The following is an 18,838-nucleotide window of genomic DNA, read 5'->3' as shown; positions in this document are numbered from 1 at the left end:
CTAAAACCTGGTCACTGAGAGCTATATTGGTCTCACCAAAGGATAAAAGTGATGAGCACCCAGGCTGCCCAGCATTCCTTGTAGCAGAAGAAAGAAGAAAGGAGAGGCAGCTTTGTTTCTATGGAAGTCAGGAGAGGTGACTCTCATTATTGATTAGTATGCACAAAGATGGGAATAATGAAATACAACTCTTGAAGAAGAGATGTTTGTGTTGTTGATGGCCAGGATGAAAGTATAGCCATTAGGATTTCTGTTTGAGGCTTCAGCAGGGAGGGAAAGCAGAAGTCACTCTGCTGACCAGGCAGGTGCTTTGGCTTCATATTAAGGCCTTTTTTTCCAAAGAGCAAACCACCTTAGCCCACAACCCAGAAGCTCCATACTCAGCCAAAGACCTCATGCATATTCATCCTGCTTCAAAGAGCACAATGTTAAATATGTAAATCAGCCAGGCAGGAGTTGGTTGGCATTTTGATAACAGATTTGTCTGAAACCCCAGAGACACAGACAATTTCATTTCTCTTTCTCTTCTCGATTCCTATGTCCCAATGTTTCATGCTTTTTTCTCTCTTCTGTTCCTGACCTAACAGAGACCAGGAACATGAATTTCAGAACCAGTGAAGCAAGTTAGTAGGAGAGCTAGATGCCTGCATTCCAGCCCAGTGTATTCCCACTCCATTCTTTTTCCTTTTCTATTTGAACAGAGTCAGAAAGTTTGTCCATCAAAGTGTTGTCAGGTCTGAACATTCCCCAGGACTGATTCCCCCACTTCTGACTTGGGGACTATATTCTATGTCTTCTCTTCTTTTTGTCCCTCTCCTCTTCCTCTTTCCTCTAACCCGTTCTGTCCTTACTCTCAGCAGTCAAGTCTGAAAACCTAGAACCCAGCCTTGCCTTCTGAACAGGAGGGAAAAGAATCCCCTGCACAGTCTGGAAGGAGAGAAGGCTGTATGTCAGCTGTCATCACTGACATCACTTGTTCCCAGCAGTCTGTGACAATACACATCACTCACAACTGTAAAACATAGCTGACAGTCATGAAGGAACAATCGACTTTACCCTACACAGGGTTGCTGTGAGTCAGAACTGATTCGATGGCACTTAATAGGAACCTCTTTTCCAAAGACTAGCTTCCTGGCCCCCATACACACAGAGCAGAGCAGTTTCTAATGCTCAGAGGACCTACATCCTTATGGTCTTGGCCTACAGAGGCTATTCTCTGTTTTAGAAGAAGCAGGCTAAGGTTTGGATCTTTGAATGCTGCTTCTTCTGGGAGCCTTGGAGGAGAAAACTTAAGATGGGGCTCAGGGATGAAGGCACCTTCCGGAGAGTTCAATGTACAGTCCTGGGTAAGTCGAAACTTCTTCTTAGTTGTCACTGAGTTGAGTTCTATTTATGATGACTCCATGTGCTAAGGAAGGCAGATTATCTGGTACGAAGAGTATGGGTTTTACTCTTGGGTTCAAATCCCAACTCTATTACTTATTGTTGTTGCTGTTAAGTGCCATTGAGTCAGTTTTGACCATAACCCTGTATAGTTTCTGAGGAGCAGCTGATAAGTTTGAACTTCCAACCTTGTAGTTAAAACTGACCTTGCAATCAAATGCTTATCCTACAGGACCCATTTCCAGAAAATTATTTATTTAATCTCTGAGCCTTAGCTTCCTCATTTAAAAAAGCAGAATACTAATATGTGGTACTGCAGATAAAGCACTGGACCCCAAGGTTGGTTTGAACCTACAGGTTGGCGGGTTCAAACTCATCAGTCACTCCTTAGAACCCTATACAAGGTCGCTATGAGTCGGAAACAATTCAACGGCACTTAATAACAACAATAACTACTCTTACAGGATTGTTTTGAGTAATCAATATGTCTGGCATGTAAAGGGCTGGTCTTTATGGCCTCTTTATCTTTGGGGTCATGACCATTCTTCTTTTCAATTTAATAGATACAGTTGTTAAGTTCTGTCCAGTCAGTTCTAACTCAGAGCCTCCAGTGTTGTTGTTAACAGTCCAATTAACCATACTAGAACTCCAATAAATACAGTAGGCCTGGAAGTAAAAACAAAAGTAAAAAACAGCATATTTCTCCTAAAATTAGACTTATCACTTTTATCTTCATTAAATCCTTTTTAGTGGTGGCTCGGTGAGTCTTGGCACTTACTGATTCTAAAGCCAGCAACTTCCAGGTGCTCTTGGACAGGAAGCAAAGCAATAGGCAGAAGTTGGATTCTCTTCTGACATCTCAGCAGGTTCTCTCAAGGGGAGAAGTGGAGAAGGGATGGTAAAAAGTCACGTTTATTTTGAGCTTAGAGAAAAGATTCTATTTTTATAAGCAAGGAGATAGGTAGGGGACAAGAAGAAATACACAGACCATCCCAGACACACTCAGGAAAGCTCACATGCTTTATGACTGGGTAGGACAGCTGAGAGCTGAGGCTTAACTTCAGAGGTTTGAGAAAGACTCTGCTGATTACTCCTAATACTTCTTTCAGACATTAAGTAAGTCTAAAGACCACAATTAAAAAGTCCAGAGGCCTTATGCTTATTCCATTTATCTCCAGGAAGCAGATCTCAGACCACTGGGTAGAAGTTGGAGGGATCAGTTAGCTTTGGGTAATCTAGTCTTTCTGCCCTGGGAGGCAGTAAGCTCCCATGGCCAGATGTGTAAGATGAAGGTAGATGGAAGTTTATAGTATGCTGTAGACGGCATCCCCACACTGGGTGACTGAGTGGATTTACTGGTCTTTCCTGGCCTGAGAAATAGCTATTTTTACTCCAGGCTTTGATTATTGTTAAAATGCAGATACAAGTGAGAATGCTGAGAGTGTCAGGCCTTCCATCCCAGAGCAACTAAAGTTCAGATGCTTTTATGAAATCAGGTTTGGGTAAATCAGAATTTCTATGGTGCTATTGAAAATTCAAGGAACCCTCGTTGTGTAATGGATTATAAATTGGGCTGCTAACCAAACGGTCAGCAGTTCAAATCTACCAGATGAGGCTTTTTGCTCCTGTAAACAGTTACAGCCTTGGAAACCCTATGCAGGGTCACTATGAGTTGGAACTGACTCCACAACACACAACAACCATCACCACCATTAAAAAGTCAGCTGCCTGGACCCTTCCCTTGGAGTTTCTGATTGAGTAGGTTGAAAGTGAGACTTGGGTATCTGCAAACCCAAAAAGTTGCTCAGAAATTCTAGGAAACAGAGAACCTGGGATGGGGGTTGCAGAAGCGATGAGGAGGGCACTGGTCCTGTAACAGTTGGGGAAATTCCATCCAGAAGGGCAGAATTATTTCCTCTCCTTCCAAATTGTATGAACACAATGTAAAGTGTTCTCCAGACAAAAGGACAGCAGAAGCATGAATCAGTGTGCTGATCTCAGTTTCCCAGCAGGAGTGAAGGCTGTCCAGAGAGAGGAGCCTCCCTGGAGGAGCTGGAACCAGCTGTACTGTCATCTGTAGGACTAGAGTTTCCTAGATTATCAATGGAGGGGGAACTTGGTGTCTGTTTCCTCTACCACAATGTGCAAGTGAGAAAGCCAATTTATATGGTCCCTGTGTGTAAGGAAGGAGTCCTAGTGATACCGTGGTTAAAGATTGGTGGTTCTAACTGACTAGCTGCTGCATGGGAGTAGGATGTGGCACTCTGCTTCTGTAAAGATTACAATTTTGCTGAATGAGTGTGGGAGGGAGAATAGGAATAGACACACAAATAGCTAAAGATGTGATAGAGGACACGGATATTCTACACGGGTATTTATCATTGCTGCAAACATATCCATGAATGTGATGGAGCCTACAGGGGGCAAAATGATGAAAATTTCTTAGACATAACCAACTGCATTGAGGGAATGAATTGCTGGGCCTAGGGGTTCAGAACCATAGTCTCAGGGGACACCATGGTCAATTGGCATAGTGTACGCCACAAAGATAATGTTTTATAACCTACTTTGGTGAGTAGCAACTTGGATTTTAATAGCTCATAAGTGGTCATCTAAGGTGCAACTATTGGTCTCTCCATGTGCAGAGGAAAGAAGAGTATGAAAATTGAAAGTATTTGGAAACAAATAGTCCAATGAACTAATGGAGCATGTGAACATCAGTCTCCACTACTAACTGCTCTGAAAGCGATCACTTTAGAATGTCCTGGATAGAGTGGAGAAAATGTGGAACAAAACTCAAACTCATAAAAAAAAACAAAACCAGGCTGAAACTGAATTCACTCATGGCTCAATTTTCAGTCAAGCAGTAGATAGATACGGGGGGTGGGGGGTGGGGGTAGAGGGGAGGACAATAACACTAGGGAGATATGCATACTATAGAATGGTCAACCACTTGAGATCAATAGGGCAGCAAATGTCAACATTCAGAAGGGTTGGGGAAGGAGGAGGAATAGAAACAAGATTCACAGGGAGGAATTGAGATAAGTGATGTTGCACTGAGGATGGCAGTCATTGAGATGAAGCAAAGTGTATGATTTGTTGAATGTAAAACTGATGATCTGCTCTGCAAACCTGAACTCAATTCTCAATTCTTCCACAAAACCACTGGTAGTTTTGAACTACTGACCTTGAGGTTTGCAGCTCGATTTGTAACCACTCCACTAGCAGGGCTCCTTACTGGGTGGTTATGAGTTGGAATTGACTCAGCAGCAGTGGGTTTGGTTTTGTTTGGTTTGGGTGTGTGTGAGGGGAGTTATTGGCTGATTCCTGACCAAATCCAGTACTACCCAGTGTTCATTCTTTTCCCACAAAGGATCGTGGGGGAGCCAGTCTTAAATGAGTTTGGTATCCTAAAAATGTTGTAATACAATTAAGGAGTCAACCACCAGAAATGCATTTGAACTAACAGGTGGATGCACAATATGCACACCTGACGTGAGTTCTCTGTATAATGCTTGGGTGTAATAAGATGAAAAAAGATCTGGAAATGAAAATATAATGAGATATACACAACTGATTGGGAATTGTCTTAAATGGCCGATTGTAATGAGATGTACATAAATTGTAAGGCTTGTAATGAAATGAAAAGAATCATATTCTTGCCTGATAATACTAGGTGTAATGTCTACACCTGAAATAAGTCGTCTCAGTGGGCTGAGTGTAATGAGATGCACATAATTTTAAAGAGTGTAATGAGATGAAAAATAAATCAAACACTTGTCTTAAAATGAAAGATGTACTAAGATGCAAACACCTGAAGGGTATTGTCCTAATGCATTCAGTTTAATGAGATGCATTTAATTTGCAAAGGGGCTAAATGAGATTGGCCCAGAGAGAGGCTAGGAAATGTAAAAGTCTAAGACACATACACTGAAAAGAATGATAATAAAATCGGCCTCATTTGTAGGATGGAAATAAGATGCTAAAGTGGAAATGCTTGGAGTATAAGGCCGTTCACATTCCCTCCTGCCAACCTGCCAGTCCTCAGTACTAAATTTCCTGGTCTGTAACTCTGTGCAAAGTCAAATGATCTTTTGTCTGTAGTAAGATCCCAGGCACATAGTAGGCACCTTTGAATGGTTAGTGAATGAATAAGTGGCTCAGGGGTTTGTAGTCTATATGTCAAAAGAAAGTCAAACAGAACAGTTATAAAAAAGTGACAAGAAAAACACTTGTAGTCAAGTCAATTCTGACTCATGATGACCCCATTGTGTCAGAGTAAAACCATTGGGTTTCCAATGGCTGATTTTTTTTTTTTTTTTTTTTTTTGGAAGTAGATTGCAAGACTTCTTCCTAGGTGCCTTTAGGTAGACTCCACGCTCCTACCTTTTGATTAGTAGCTATTTTTACCAGCCAAGCACTCTTAGCTGTAAAATGTTGTTAGTGACTGATGAGTTGCTCTCAACACATGGCCACCCACATGTGCAGTGTAGAAGTGTTCCATAGGGTTCTCAAGGTTGGAACCATTTGGAAGCAGATCCCTAGGCAGGTCTTCTGAGGTCCCTTTGGGTGGCTTTGAACCACAAATCTTTCAGCTAGCAGTTGAGTGCTTAATCGTTTGTGCTACGCAACTATGAACTAAGAACTTCTAAATGGTAAATGAAAACTGAAAACTTTTTTTTGTTGTTGTTTCTCAGTCTTCCAATAACTTGCTTCAGAATCTGGGGAGCATCCTGACCTTGGGTCCTAATCTACATAGGTAACAAGCAGTTCTAGTGATCTGTATGCCTCAGGTCTCAGGATTACCTATAGAGGCCAGGGATGAAAGACACAGATACAGCATGCATATTAAAGGCAGGCGCAGGGGAGGGTTACCCAATAGTAAGCATGGGCTTACTTGTGCTTATTTACTAATCTGTAATGAACTGTTGCACATGCTTTTCACCACATCAAAGCTGAACTGGGCAGTAGTGTTTTCTCACACTAGCAAAATATTGGAAGGAAAAGTTGAAAAGGAAGAATGGGGGAATAAAGGGAAGGGGGAAGCATAACTAACCAACAAACCAGCCAACCTGAGACAGCCTGATAACAAATAACAACTGACCCTGATCCTCAGTGTTGGGAGGCCACAGGGGAGCTAGTGTCACTATAACCTACGATGACAGACTTGACTGAAAAGTAAGAGGGGTGGGGGGCTGGGAAATTTTACTTTAGAGTAATGATTCTAGAATGTGTTCAGTTGACTACAGGTATGAGAAGATAGTACTTGGAGACATGTAAATATGGGAAACATCAGGTTAAATAAAGTCCTGCAGGATGTTCCAGACTTTTGAATATATAATGTGATAAAGTCTGAAAAGCCCTGCAGGAAAGTAGCCTGTTGGCTGGTTAGTTACTCTTCCCCCTTTCTTCCCCCCACTCCCCCTTCTTCTTTTTTAACCTTTCTGTCCAATATTTCTCCATATCCATTACTCCATGTGCATTATGGACTCTTGGTGTGGCATGGTGGGATAATGCACCGGTTCACAAGGTGGGTTTGAACCACAAGATCAGCAGTTCAAATTTATCAGCTGCTCCTCAGAAACCCTATACAGAGTTGCTGTGAGTCAGAACTGACTCGACTACACTTAGCAACAATGTGCATTATGAGAAATCCTTGGGTGGTTCAAAGGATTAACATGCTCAGCTACTAACAAAAAAATTGGAGCTTCAAGTCCATTTTGGTGATCTACTTCTGAAAAATGAGCCATTGAAACCATTTGAAGCACAACACTACTCTGACACATGGGCCCTCCATGAGTTAGAGTTAACTACATGGCGGCAGGTTTACTGGAGCATTGTGAAACTTCACTAGCAAAATATAATATACAGCCAGTCCTAGACTTTGTTTGCTTGTTTATAGCATATTTGTAATAGTGTGCTCCTTAGAAAAAAATCTGCTTTTGAAGACTGCTGGCTTCCTGACTCTGGGAAACTAGGTTCTTAGGTATCTTCTTGTGAATCTTGAGAGTTTCTCCATCTACCTAGAGGCAGGGACTCTGTTGCCCTTTGAGGAACACTCTAGGTATGACAAGTGGAGTTGGGTTCTGTGGAAGCAGTGACCCAAGAAACTGCCACCACAACTGCTCAGAGACTCATTTTATTGGTTTAACCATTTCATCCCCATCTCCTGTCTGGCTGCACAATTTCCACAGGTCACTGTAGCCTCTCCAACCTTGGTGAATATAAACAAGGAACTCCCTAGTCTCCTGGGACATCTTGGTCAATTGGTATAACACAGTTCATAAAGTTATGTTCTACATCTTAGTGTGGTGAGTAGTGCCTATGGTCTTAAAGACTTGAGAGCAGCATACCTCTAACATGCAAAGTGTGTCCATGTCTCCCATCCAAACAGCTTCACTCATATGTCAGCTGCCTACCTAAGATACTCATCCAGAGCAAAAGAGAAATAAGAAAATCAAAGACTCAAAGAAGAAACTAGTATACAGAAACCATAGCCTCATTGCCCAGAGACCAGACAAACTAGATGTTGTTCAGCTACCACATCCTACTATTCTAGTTAGATCTGCAATGTTGTTGTTGTTAAGTGCCATTGAGTTGGCGCCAACTCTCAGTGATCCTGTATGGGGTTTCTGAGGAATGACTGGTAAGTTTGAACCACTGATCTTGCTGTTCAAACAACCATGTACTCCAGTACATTAACCCACGGTGACACACCAGGACTCCAGGTTTACAATAGATGGACCCTAATAGAATGAGAATCCTGGGGTAGTGCTGGACTGCAAAGTCAGTTTGAATGGCAAGGTGGGTGGTTCAAGCTCACCAGCTGCTCCTTGGAAACCCTATACAGGGTTGTTAGGAGTTGAAACTGACTCGATGGTACTTAACAACAATAATAGAATGGGAGAACAATGTAGAACAGAACCTCAAATTCCTGAAACAAGCAACAATAACAATGACAACAAAAACAAAAACTACTGGACTGGTTGAGACTGGGGCACTCCCCAAACCTGTTGCCCCAAGATACTCTTCAACCTGGAACTGAAACTAACCCGAGATCACCTTGTAGCTAAATAACAAATTGGCTAAAAAAATAATGAATATTAACTGTAAGTACTATACACCTCCTCTAAAGAAAAATCATTTCTGTGAAACCAATGATCAACAATTGCTTTAAAACAAAGATGAGAAGATAGGGGGGTAGGGAAACTAGATGAATGGAAATGGAACAACCAGAATGTAAATCAAGATAATGTTCACATTATATGGAAGAATAAGCAACTTGTGAGGAAATTATTCAGTGGGAACCAAAATGTCTATGTAAACCTTCACTGAAAACACAATAAAATATTTAAAAAGCAAAAACAAAAAAGATGTGTTCCTTCTGGAAACTTGGGAAATCTCAGCAAAGTACCCAGGGGCTGAAAGTTTCTGAAATTAACAAGCAAGTCTTCCTCTCATTGGTTTTGGGAAAATCAGTTGTTCTTTTTACCCAAGGGAAATTGTATTGAACCCTGGGACCCACGGGGCATACCCTCCTCTGAACACCAGCTCCAGGATTAAATGGAGTAGGCAAGACTCCCTCTCCCTCCTCTTCACTTGAGGGAAGGGGGAGAGAAAGGATGAACACATTAGGGGTGTGAGGGGGCAGTGGTGACACCAACTTTGTTGTTGTTAAATGCTGTTGAGCTGGTTCTGACACATAGCGGACCTGTATAGGGTTTCCAAGGAGCACCTGGTGAGCTTGAACCACTGACCTTGTAGTTCAATCGGCTTTGCAGTCTGGCGCATTAACCCACAGCGCCACCAGCTTAGATGAGGAAAATGGGATGTTGTTGTTGTTGTTAGGTGTCATCGAGTTGGTACCGACTCATAGTGACCCTATGCACAGCAGAATGAAACACAGCCCGATCCTGGGCCAACCTCACTGTTGTTGTCACGCTTGAGTCCATCGATGCTGCCACCTGGCCAATCCATCTCATTGGGGGTCTTTTTCTGTGACCCTCCACCCTACCAAATATGATATATTTCTCCAGTGACTGGTCCCTCCTGACAATATGTCCGAAGTATGAAAGACAAGGTTTGGCCATCTTGGCCTCCAAGGAGCACTCTGGCTGCTTGGATCTGTTTGTTCTTTTGACAGCCCATGGCATTTTTGATATTCTCCTCCAACACCATAACTCAAATGCATCACTTCTTCTATGGTCTTCCTTATTTACTGCCCAGCTTTCACACGCATATGAGGTTACTGAAAATACCATGGCTTGGGTTAGGTGCACCTTAGTCCTCAAGTTGACATCTTTGCTCTTCAGCACTTTAAAAAGGTCTTGTGCAGCAGATTTGCCTAATGCAATACGTCGTTTGATTTCTTGACTGCTGCTTCCATGAGTGTTGATAGTTGATCCAAGAAGAATGAAGTCCTTGACAACTTCAATCTTTTCTCCGTTGATATGAATGTTGTTTATTGGTCCACTGGTGAGGATTTTTGTTTTCTTTACATTGAGATGTAGTCCATACCGAAGGCTGTGCTCTTTGATCTTCATCAGTAAGTGTTTTAAGTCCTCTTCACTTTCAGCAAGCAAGGTTGTATCATCTGCATATCGCAGGTTGTTAATGAATCTTCTTCTAGTCCTGATGCCATGTTTTTCTTCATAGAACCCAGCTTCTTGGATGATTTGTTCAGCATACAGTTTGAATAAGTATGGTGAAAGAATACAACCCTGTCAAACACCTTTCTTAATTTTAAACCATTCAGTGTTCCCATGCTCTGTTCGAACAACTGCCTCTTGGTCTATGTACAGATTCCTCATGAGCACAATTAAGTGTTCCGGAATACTCATACTTTGCAATGTTGTCTGTAGCTTGTCATGATCCACACAATCGAAAGCCTTTGCATGGTCAATCAAGCACAGGTAAACATCTTTCTGATATTCTCTGATTTCCACTAAGATCCATCGGACACCAGCAATGATATCCCTAGTTCCACGGCCTCTTCTAAATCTGGCTTGAACTTCTGGAAGTTCTCTGTCAATGTATGCTTGCAGCCATTTCTGTGTTACCGTTAGTAAAACTACTCACGTGGGATATCAGAGATTGTCCAATGATTTCCGCATTCTGTTGGGTCACCTCTCTTTGGAATGGGCACAAATATGGATCTCTTCCAATCAGTCAGCCAGATAGTTGTCTTCCAAGTTTCTTGGCATAGATGAATGAGTGCCTCCTGTGCTGCCTCACTCTCTTGAAAGATTTCAATTTTTATTCCATCAATTCCTGGTGCCTTGTTCTTTGCCAATTCCTTCAATGCACCTTGGACTTCCTCCTTCACAGTATCATTCATTGGCTCTTGATCATATGCTACCTCTTGAAACGGTTGAACATTAACCATTTCCTTTTGGTACAGTGACTCTGTGTATTCCTTTCATCTTCATTTGATGCTTTCTGCGTCATTCAATAATATGCCCAGAGAATCTTTCAATAACGAAAGTCAAGGCTTGAATTTTTTTTTCAGTTCCCTCAGCTTGAGAAACACTGAGTGTGTTCTTCTGATTTAAGATCTTTGCACATTTTGTTGTAATATTTGGCTTTATCTTCTCGAGCTGATCCTTGAAATTTTCTGTTCAGTTCTTGTACCTCCTCATTTCTTCCATTTTCTTTAGCATCTCTGTGCTGGAGAGCAAATTTCAGTCTCTTCTGACATCTATTTTGACCTTTTCTTTCTTTCTTGTTTTCTTAATAACTTTTTGCTGTCTTCATGTATGATGTTCTTGATGTCATCCCACAACTCTTCTGGTCTTCTATCATTAGTGTTTAATGTATCAAATCTATTCTTCAGATTATCTCTAAATTCAGGTGGGATATATTCAAGGTCATATTTTGGCTCTCATGGAATTGTTTTCATTTTCCCCAGCTTCAGTTTGAATTTGCATGCCCCTGGTATTGTTTTGACTTATGGAGATTTTCCATCGTCTCTTTCCGCAGACATAGTCAATTTGATTTCTATGTATTCCATCTGGTGAGGTCCACGTGTATGCTGTTGTTGTTAGGTGCCATTGAGTCGACACCGACTCATAGCGACCTTATGCACAGCAGAACGAAACAATGTCCAATCCTGGGCCAACCTCACTACTGTTGCCACACTTGAGTCCATTGATGCTGCCACCTGGCCGATCCATCTCTTTGGGGTCTTCCTCTTTTTCTCTGACCCTCCATCTTACCAAGCATGATATCCTTCTCTTGCGACTGTTCCCTCCTGACAATATGTCTGAAGTATGAGAGATGAAGTTTGGCCATCTTGGCTTCTAAGGAGCACTCTGGCTGCACTTCTTCAATCATGTGTATAGTCGTATCTTATGCTATCTAAAGAAGGTATTTGAAATGAAGAAATCATTGGTTTTGCAGAATGCTATCATGAGTTCTCCAGCATCATTTCTATCACCAAGGCCATATTTTCCAGTGACTGATCCTTCTTCTTTGCTCCCAACCTTTGCATTCCAATCACCAGTAATGATCAATACATCTTGATTGCATGTTTGATCGATTTCAGATTGAAGAAGTTGGTAAAATTCTTCTAGTTCATCCTTACTGGCTTTAGTGGTTGGTGCATACATTTGAATAATAGTGGTATTAACTGGACTTCCCTGTAGGCGCATGGATATTATCCTATCACAGACAATGTTGTACCTCATGACTGATCTGGATATGTTCTTTTTGACTATGAATGCAACACCATTCCTCTTCAATTTGTCATTCCCGACAAAGTAAACCATGTGGTTGTCAGATTCAAAATGGCCAATACCAGTCCATTTCAACACACAAATGCCTAAGATATCGATGTTTATGTGTTCCATTTCATTATGGGAAAAACAAATGCTTTTTAAGGAGGTAGAGCATGGTACAAGAGAAAACCAAATTTAGAACTGCTACTGGTAGCACAATGGTTACAAGATGGCTGCTAAGTTCAAGGCCAGGAGTTCAAAACTTCCAGCCGTACTGTGGGAGAAAGATGTGGCTTTCTGCTCCTGGAAAGATTTAGAGGCTTGGAAACACTATGCAGGGTCACTGTAATTCGGAACTGACTCCATGGCACACCATCACCACTGCTACAGGGTACTCCTGGTGTGGTGCTGTAGGATCAGCACTGGACTGCAAACAAAGTCAGAGGTTCAAACCTACCAGCTGTTCCTCAGAAACCCTATGCAGGACTGCTATGACTCACTGGAACACAAGGTCAGTGGTTCAAATCTACCAGTCACTCCTAGGAAACCCTAGACAGGGCCGCTATGAATCGTAACCCAACTCCATGGCACTTAGCATCAACATAACAACACTGCTATCTGGAAAGATTGTCAAGCAAGGGCAGGATAGAGCTTTATCATGTTTTCTATTCATCTTAGAGGCTACAGTTAGATACACACATGTGCCAAACTTGACTTTTTGCCTCCCTGGACAGGAATGCTGAGATGACCAAGAAAGTCCTCCATTTTGTCTTCTGTGAAATCAATTCAACAAGGGACATGGTGAGTTCTCCAGATTTCCTCTAGTTTCACTTAAGAAGCAGGGGTCATTATAGCAACCACAGAAAAGAGAATGGAGCACCAGGTTTATGGTAGGTAATGAGATTTACTGAAAACTTCTCGGCCACATTCTGTACTAGTTTGGTGGATACATAAGAAGGAGGTTGCATAACATTAGGCAAGGGGAGGGCCTGGAAGAAGGACATGTGGGTGTGTGTAGCAGACAGCCTGTGTTGGGATAGGGATAGGATGCCTGTCCAAAATAGTAAGTGGAAGTGTTTGTGTGTGTTTGAAAAAGAAAAGTAAACCAGAAAAGAAAATGTATTTTATCCTACTGCATGTTGTAAAAGTCTCACACAAAAAAAATCTAGACTTTCCTCTGTCTATGGCATCAAAAGGAGTAAAAACTGATTGGAAATCCAGATTATAAATAAGGTTATTTGTTTCTCAAAAATCCCTATTAAAACATTAAATATTAGCTCTTTTGGGGAGAAATACATTCATTTCAGGGAGACCTCAGGAGAGGAACATCCTTTAGCTCCATCCAACCTGGTGGGAGAGCAGAAACCCTAGACGTCCTCCAGGGTCCTCTCAAGTGGAGCCAGGTAGCTTATTCACATCCTGCCTTGAAGGTGGTGGCCAATGCACAATGTACAAATGAAACAGCAAGTCCATTAAATTAAACCCAATTTAAAAACACATTTGATCAGTCCTTTCATTCACAGCCATAGGGGTGGGTGGGAAAGAATGGGGGGTAGGGGCTAGAAATTGGGCTGGGAAGATGTGTTAGGGCAGGTGGACTGTAAGCCTACTCCTTGTGGGAGCCTTGGTTCCTCTGCTAGTGTGTACAATGGTGATGTGGAACAGTGAGGTGGACGGGACTGGTGGCACCACTGTAGGCTCCTGGGTGCCATTTTCTGGGCCCTCTCCCACATTGGGATATGATTGGAACAGGGATGTAGCACCTTCTCCAACCCTTGGCTTCTCACTGGGCTGGATACTTCTTTCCAATGTTTCTTCTGTCTTCTTTGAAGAATAAAATGAAGAGAAGTTGCAGGCTGATGGAGTAAGCCTAGGAGCAGAGGGACAGTCACGGGGAACCTCAGGGGTGGAAAGATTTCAAGTTAACCTGACTCCACCCTCTCTGAAGGTCAATGGTGGGGTGGTCCAATTGAGGAGCTCCTACTGAGGACTGAGACACAATTGTCCTGTTATAGGAGATGAGTTCTGTGACTGCCTAATATTGATATGGCTCCCAACCCAGGTTCTGCTAACTTCTGGGGTCCTCGAACCAACCCAAGTAAAAGGACTTCTCTTAGCCTCCTACAGTCTGAGCTCACCAGTTTGCAATCTATTTTCAAGAGAGAGATAAGGAGGCTGTGTGGTTTCCCATCCCTCTTTCTCAAGTCCCTGATTGCCTATGCCCGAAAGAGGGACTTTGAAGGAGTCAGCTGGAACCTGTGACATCAGGTTTCATTCTGATTTGCAAGATACGATATCTTCAGGCCATCCTCCTCCTCAGCTATTGATTATGCTTTTGGACTCTCCCCTGCCATTGAAGGTCCCTCAAAGGAGCTGAAAATCTTCTGAGAGTCAAACCAAGGTCCCCTTTGTCTCCTACTTTCTTTCTAGTTCTGCCCCTAGCAAGGGTTCACTCTGCTAACAGCACCAATCTGCCTCACAGTACAAGGCTTGTATACAACTCAAGTCCTTCAATGGGATGGCCACAGGTGCCCTTTGTTCTCCGGGATTGGGTGAGTCCACATCTCACTCCTGTCTCTCCATATGTGCTGTTTGACTGGCCCTGTGAAATGAAGTCCTTGGCAGTTCTAGGAAAGTAGGGCTGGGGTACTCATTGAAACTTGGTGGTTGGGAAGGAGTAGGGTGTCTCCTGAATTTCTTCAAGCTGCTGATTGTGGGAGGCTAGGGCCCAACTTCCTTCAGTGCTTCCTGTCCCTCCCCCACCCCTCTGAAACCCTGACGACACTCCTCTCCTGCTTGTGATCAGTGCCGTCTGGGCTGCCCAACTACTCCAGGGAGTCACTGTGTTCCAAGCCCAGGTCGCTGACATTTGTTGTCTGCAGCTCATCTGCCTCCTCCTCCAGATCCTCCTCTTCCTCTTCTTCTATCTCATCCTCATCCTCCTCTTCTGTCCCATCTAGTGAGTCATCGTGTGCAGCCATCATGGCCTGCTGCATTGCCATCGTGGCATTGTCTGAGGACAGGGACTGTAGGTTGTCCAAGTTGATGGAACCTACAGATGAGGAGAGAGCAAAAGTCAGGACAGTAGGGGCCCAGTTAGGCACTGGAACCTCAGTGTTGGATTAATTGGAATGGCTCAAGGGGTAAGCGCCTTGTTTCTAATGGTGCCTAAGCTTAAAAGTTAGATAATTTCCTGGTATGATGTGTCCCATCCATTCATTCCCTGCCACAATCTTTCAGGGAGATATGTTAAGAACTATAAGACAGGTGTCACTGACCCCATTGTAAAGAGGAGGAAATTAAGTCTCTGGAATAATGGAGTTGTGATTCTTTCCCAAGTTGGTCTAGTCACAAATCTGTTTATTTCCATTATACCTTGCAAGATGAATGCCTATTACCCAGGAGCCTATACACAACCACATAAATATATGCATGCATGAAAGTATGCATGTACATGTGCACACCTCCACTCCACTTCCCACACAGAGCTATCTTCACAGGCCAAGCTATAAAATATCTGGCTCATTGAATTATTCATTGTGCACTAGGCGAATGGCAATTAGTAAAGTATATCTGGAGAGTGCGATGTAGAAACTAGGAAAACAAAGCTCTCTCTGGCCTCAGTTCACAAGCCAGCTGCCTGCCTCAGTATTTATAGATGGCCCTGGCTCTTGAAGAGCTGTTCAGACACTGAAAGGTGATTATGAACTTAGGGCAAGTGTGGGGGAGAGAAGCGGGCCTGCTGAGCAGCCATTGGCTCAGATGACCACCTACTCCCATCCATCTTGTGAAGTTGCTTTTGGCTTGTTTACACATGTATAAAACAACCCCTCCTTTAAAGGCACATGAACAGAACTGGGGCTGGAACTCTGGTGAATAGATGTTTAGTCCTTGAATCATTGTACAACCTATACTGAAGAAGCCCCCTAAGGCCCTCTACCAAATGCCTGGCTATAGTACACTTAGCCCCAGTTGTTACCATCGGGGTTTGTTCCTGGGGCACCACCCTGCTGCTGCAGCACCCCTGCAGCAATGGAGTTGGGCCAGAATCTTTGGGTGGGTCGGTGCTGTGACTTGATCTTCTTGGCTTTGGGAGCAGGGTCTGGGTTGCTGGCATCAAGCATAGGCTGCAGGATACGCCTCCGGGCATTGATGAACCTGTCAAGGTTAAAGGTGGAGACTTAGTTGATCACCATTTGGATGGTAATGCTAGGGTAGAGGGTAGGGGGAGCTGGTGAGATAGGGGATGGGTGCAGAAAGAGCTAAGCTGTTTTAGACTCACAGAAACCAATCTATTAATACATTATACATTCAGATCTAGGGTGTAAAAATCCAGCAGAGAGAAGGCCCCTGGGCACTAGGCACTCAGGAAATCAGTTAGAGCTTGATGACCTCCAAGTAGCAAGGAAAGGAGGCAAGGGGTAGGGTCCTAAATCTCTGCTCCATACCTACCAGGATTGAACAGAAGTGGGAAGAGCCTTGGCCACAAGTGCCAACCTCTAACTTCTCTCCAGAGGGCCAAGGGCTCACATCAGTAATTTTGTGAGTTTTGTCTGAGTTGAGCCTGGGTTCTCTGACCTTTCTCTCAATGACAGCCCAACCAGAAACAAAGAACGGGACAGCTTAAATCCCTGTGGGGTCAGATGGGCAAACTCTTCCTCCTCCTTCCCACTGAAGCTTTCCGGAATGTCTTAGTTTGACTTCAGCCCACACTGGGGGGCAGCAGATAGACAAGATGACCACTGGTAGTCCCTCCAGTGCATTGATATAGTAAATCCTGTCTGTTTCAGCCATTCCAAGGGGCTGGGTTTCTATTCAGCAAGAAGCTTTCAGTGATGTTTCTGACACAATTCCCCAACAGAGGGCACTGAGAAGCTGTAGATGAAGCTACAGGTGCCTTTATGTAGATTCTGGCTTTTTGCTTCTAAGCCCAAATGGGAGGAATGGTGGTGGCAGTTGGCCTAGGATTAAGGTGGCACTGGGCAAACTAGTCTCTTCTCCTACTCCGCCAAGCAAGTGATCCCTGGGTCTGAGCCTGTGGGCAGGTGATGCTACTCACCAGTTATTTACTTGCAGGAGGGTGAGGTTTGTCTGGGCTGCAATCTGCCTCTTCTCATCCTCCGTTGGATAGGGGTGCTGAAATGAGAGGGGAAGGGCTAATGAGGGGTGGGCACACCATTATGGACACAGGCAGCTAGAGTAATGTAAAAGTCAAAACTGGGGAAAATTTGTTCCCCAAAGAGAATGGATGTAGGGCTTGGAGGGAGACTGCCCAATGCCTATGGTTCCACATCCAGGGTCACCTGGCTTTAGCAACCCTCTACTATAGGGGCAGCAGACCTAGGTGGTTTTCCAAAAATAAGTATAGTCTAATATTTATGGCTTCCAAGATACTTTCACATCCTTTTCATTTGGTCCTCACAGCTGTCTCACCACCAGGCAGCATCATTATTGTTAGGGTCTTCTATGTCCTCAAAAACCCACAAGACTATGGAATGTAAACCTTAACTCAATTTAAATGATCTGATGTTTATTAAATGCCTACTATGTACCTAGGTTTACATTAGGTATTCTTAGGAGCCAGAAGATAAATAAAATGATAACCACTACTTATGTAGTAAGGAGCTCTGGTAGTGTAGTGGTTATGAGTTGGGCTGCTAATCTCATGGTCAGCAGTTTGAAACTACCAGCAATTCTGTGGAAGAAAGATGAGGCTTTCTGCTCCTGTAAAGATTTACAACCTCGGAAACCCTGTACGCTATGGGTCGCTATGGGTCAGACCTGACTCTACAGCACACAACCACCACTACCACTTAACATTTGTAACATGCGAGATACTTTCATGCACTTAATTTCACTTAATAAAGCATATCACTGAGACTATGAGTACTAACAACATTTCCACTTTACAAATGAAGAAACTAAATGACTAATTAATTCAGTGTCATCCAGATGGCAACACCTGGATTGGAGCTTAGTTCTTCTGGTATTAGCCAGTCTTCCTCTCATGACTTCATGGGAGGGAGAATGAGGCTAAGCCAGTGCTTGTGTGGAAGTGAGTGACTTAGTGGGGAAGTTGTCTCCCATAGTCCCTGGTGTATTTCAGTCCATATGCTGGTTGTGTGTCAGGTCCCCTCTTAGACCTCATGTCATTACAGCCAACATCACGTCCTGCTCATTTCTGCATCCCTGATGTTTTCCACATAGTAAGCATGCAAATAACTGCTTTGTGAAAGAAAGTAAATAAAGCAGGAGCCGTTGTGGGTGGGGTAATAAATAGCACTTTATAAGGTTAGAAGGAGAGACTGATGTTGGGCTGGGTGGTGGAGAGGACTGAGTGGGTCACCTTAAAGGATGGGCAAGTTTTGAATGGCCATTGTGGAAAGAGGAACAGTTCTGTGAGTAGGAAGTAGAATGTAAGGAGTGCTCAAAGTTCCACTTTCTCACTTCTGTATCATCAGAGATTGACACCAGCTGCAAACCCTAGCTACTCAGACCTTGGGCAGATCTCACACTTTTTAACATGACACCATCCTCCAAACTGCCAAATAGATGCCAGCTGCATGTTTAGTGAGTCCACATGATACCTCAAACTTCTGACAAGCCACAGATTTCAGGTTCTCCCAGTACCCCTTCAGGATAGGTGCCAGCCATAAGCTCAGAGAACTCTGCTGGGCTCCCTTACTACTGGCTGACTCTACTGCTTTGGGTTTGATACTACTTACTGCAACAACTTAGAA

At 43.3% G+C, this 18,838-nt stretch overlaps 1 protein-coding gene across 3 annotated transcripts in view; it reads right to left on the bottom strand.

The window, feature by feature from the left end:
* Window positions 1-14,566: 14,566 nt before the first annotated feature.
* PKNOX2 (PBX/knotted 1 homeobox 2) overlaps window positions 14,567-18,838 on the bottom strand; it is a 135,025-nt gene continuing 130,753 nt past the window's right edge. The window contains exons 6-9 of one of the 3 annotated variants that reach the window (XM_006867660.1): window positions 17,158-17,234; window positions 16,121-16,256; window positions 15,074-15,208; window positions 14,924-15,031 (exon numbers count right to left, since the gene is read on the bottom strand). In XM_006867660.1, the coding sequence (XP_006867722.1) occupies window positions 14,924-15,031; window positions 15,074-15,208; window positions 16,121-16,256; window positions 17,158-17,234 (456 nt within the window). Of the gene's footprint in view, window positions 15,209-16,077; window positions 16,257-17,157; window positions 17,235-18,838 lie in introns of all 3 variants that reach the window. The other 2 variants (XM_006867659.1, XM_006867658.1) reach the window with 2 other exon arrangements.

This window comes from Chrysochloris asiatica, unplaced genomic scaffold (genome assembly GCF_000296735.1).
Source record: "Chrysochloris asiatica unplaced genomic scaffold, ChrAsi1.0 scaffold00107, whole genome shotgun sequence".
Lineage (NCBI taxonomy): Eukaryota > Metazoa > Chordata > Mammalia > Afrosoricida > Chrysochloridae > Chrysochloris > Chrysochloris asiatica.
The sequence above is the reverse complement of the archived record's forward strand: the minus strand, read 5'-3'. Positions and strand labels throughout refer to the sequence as shown.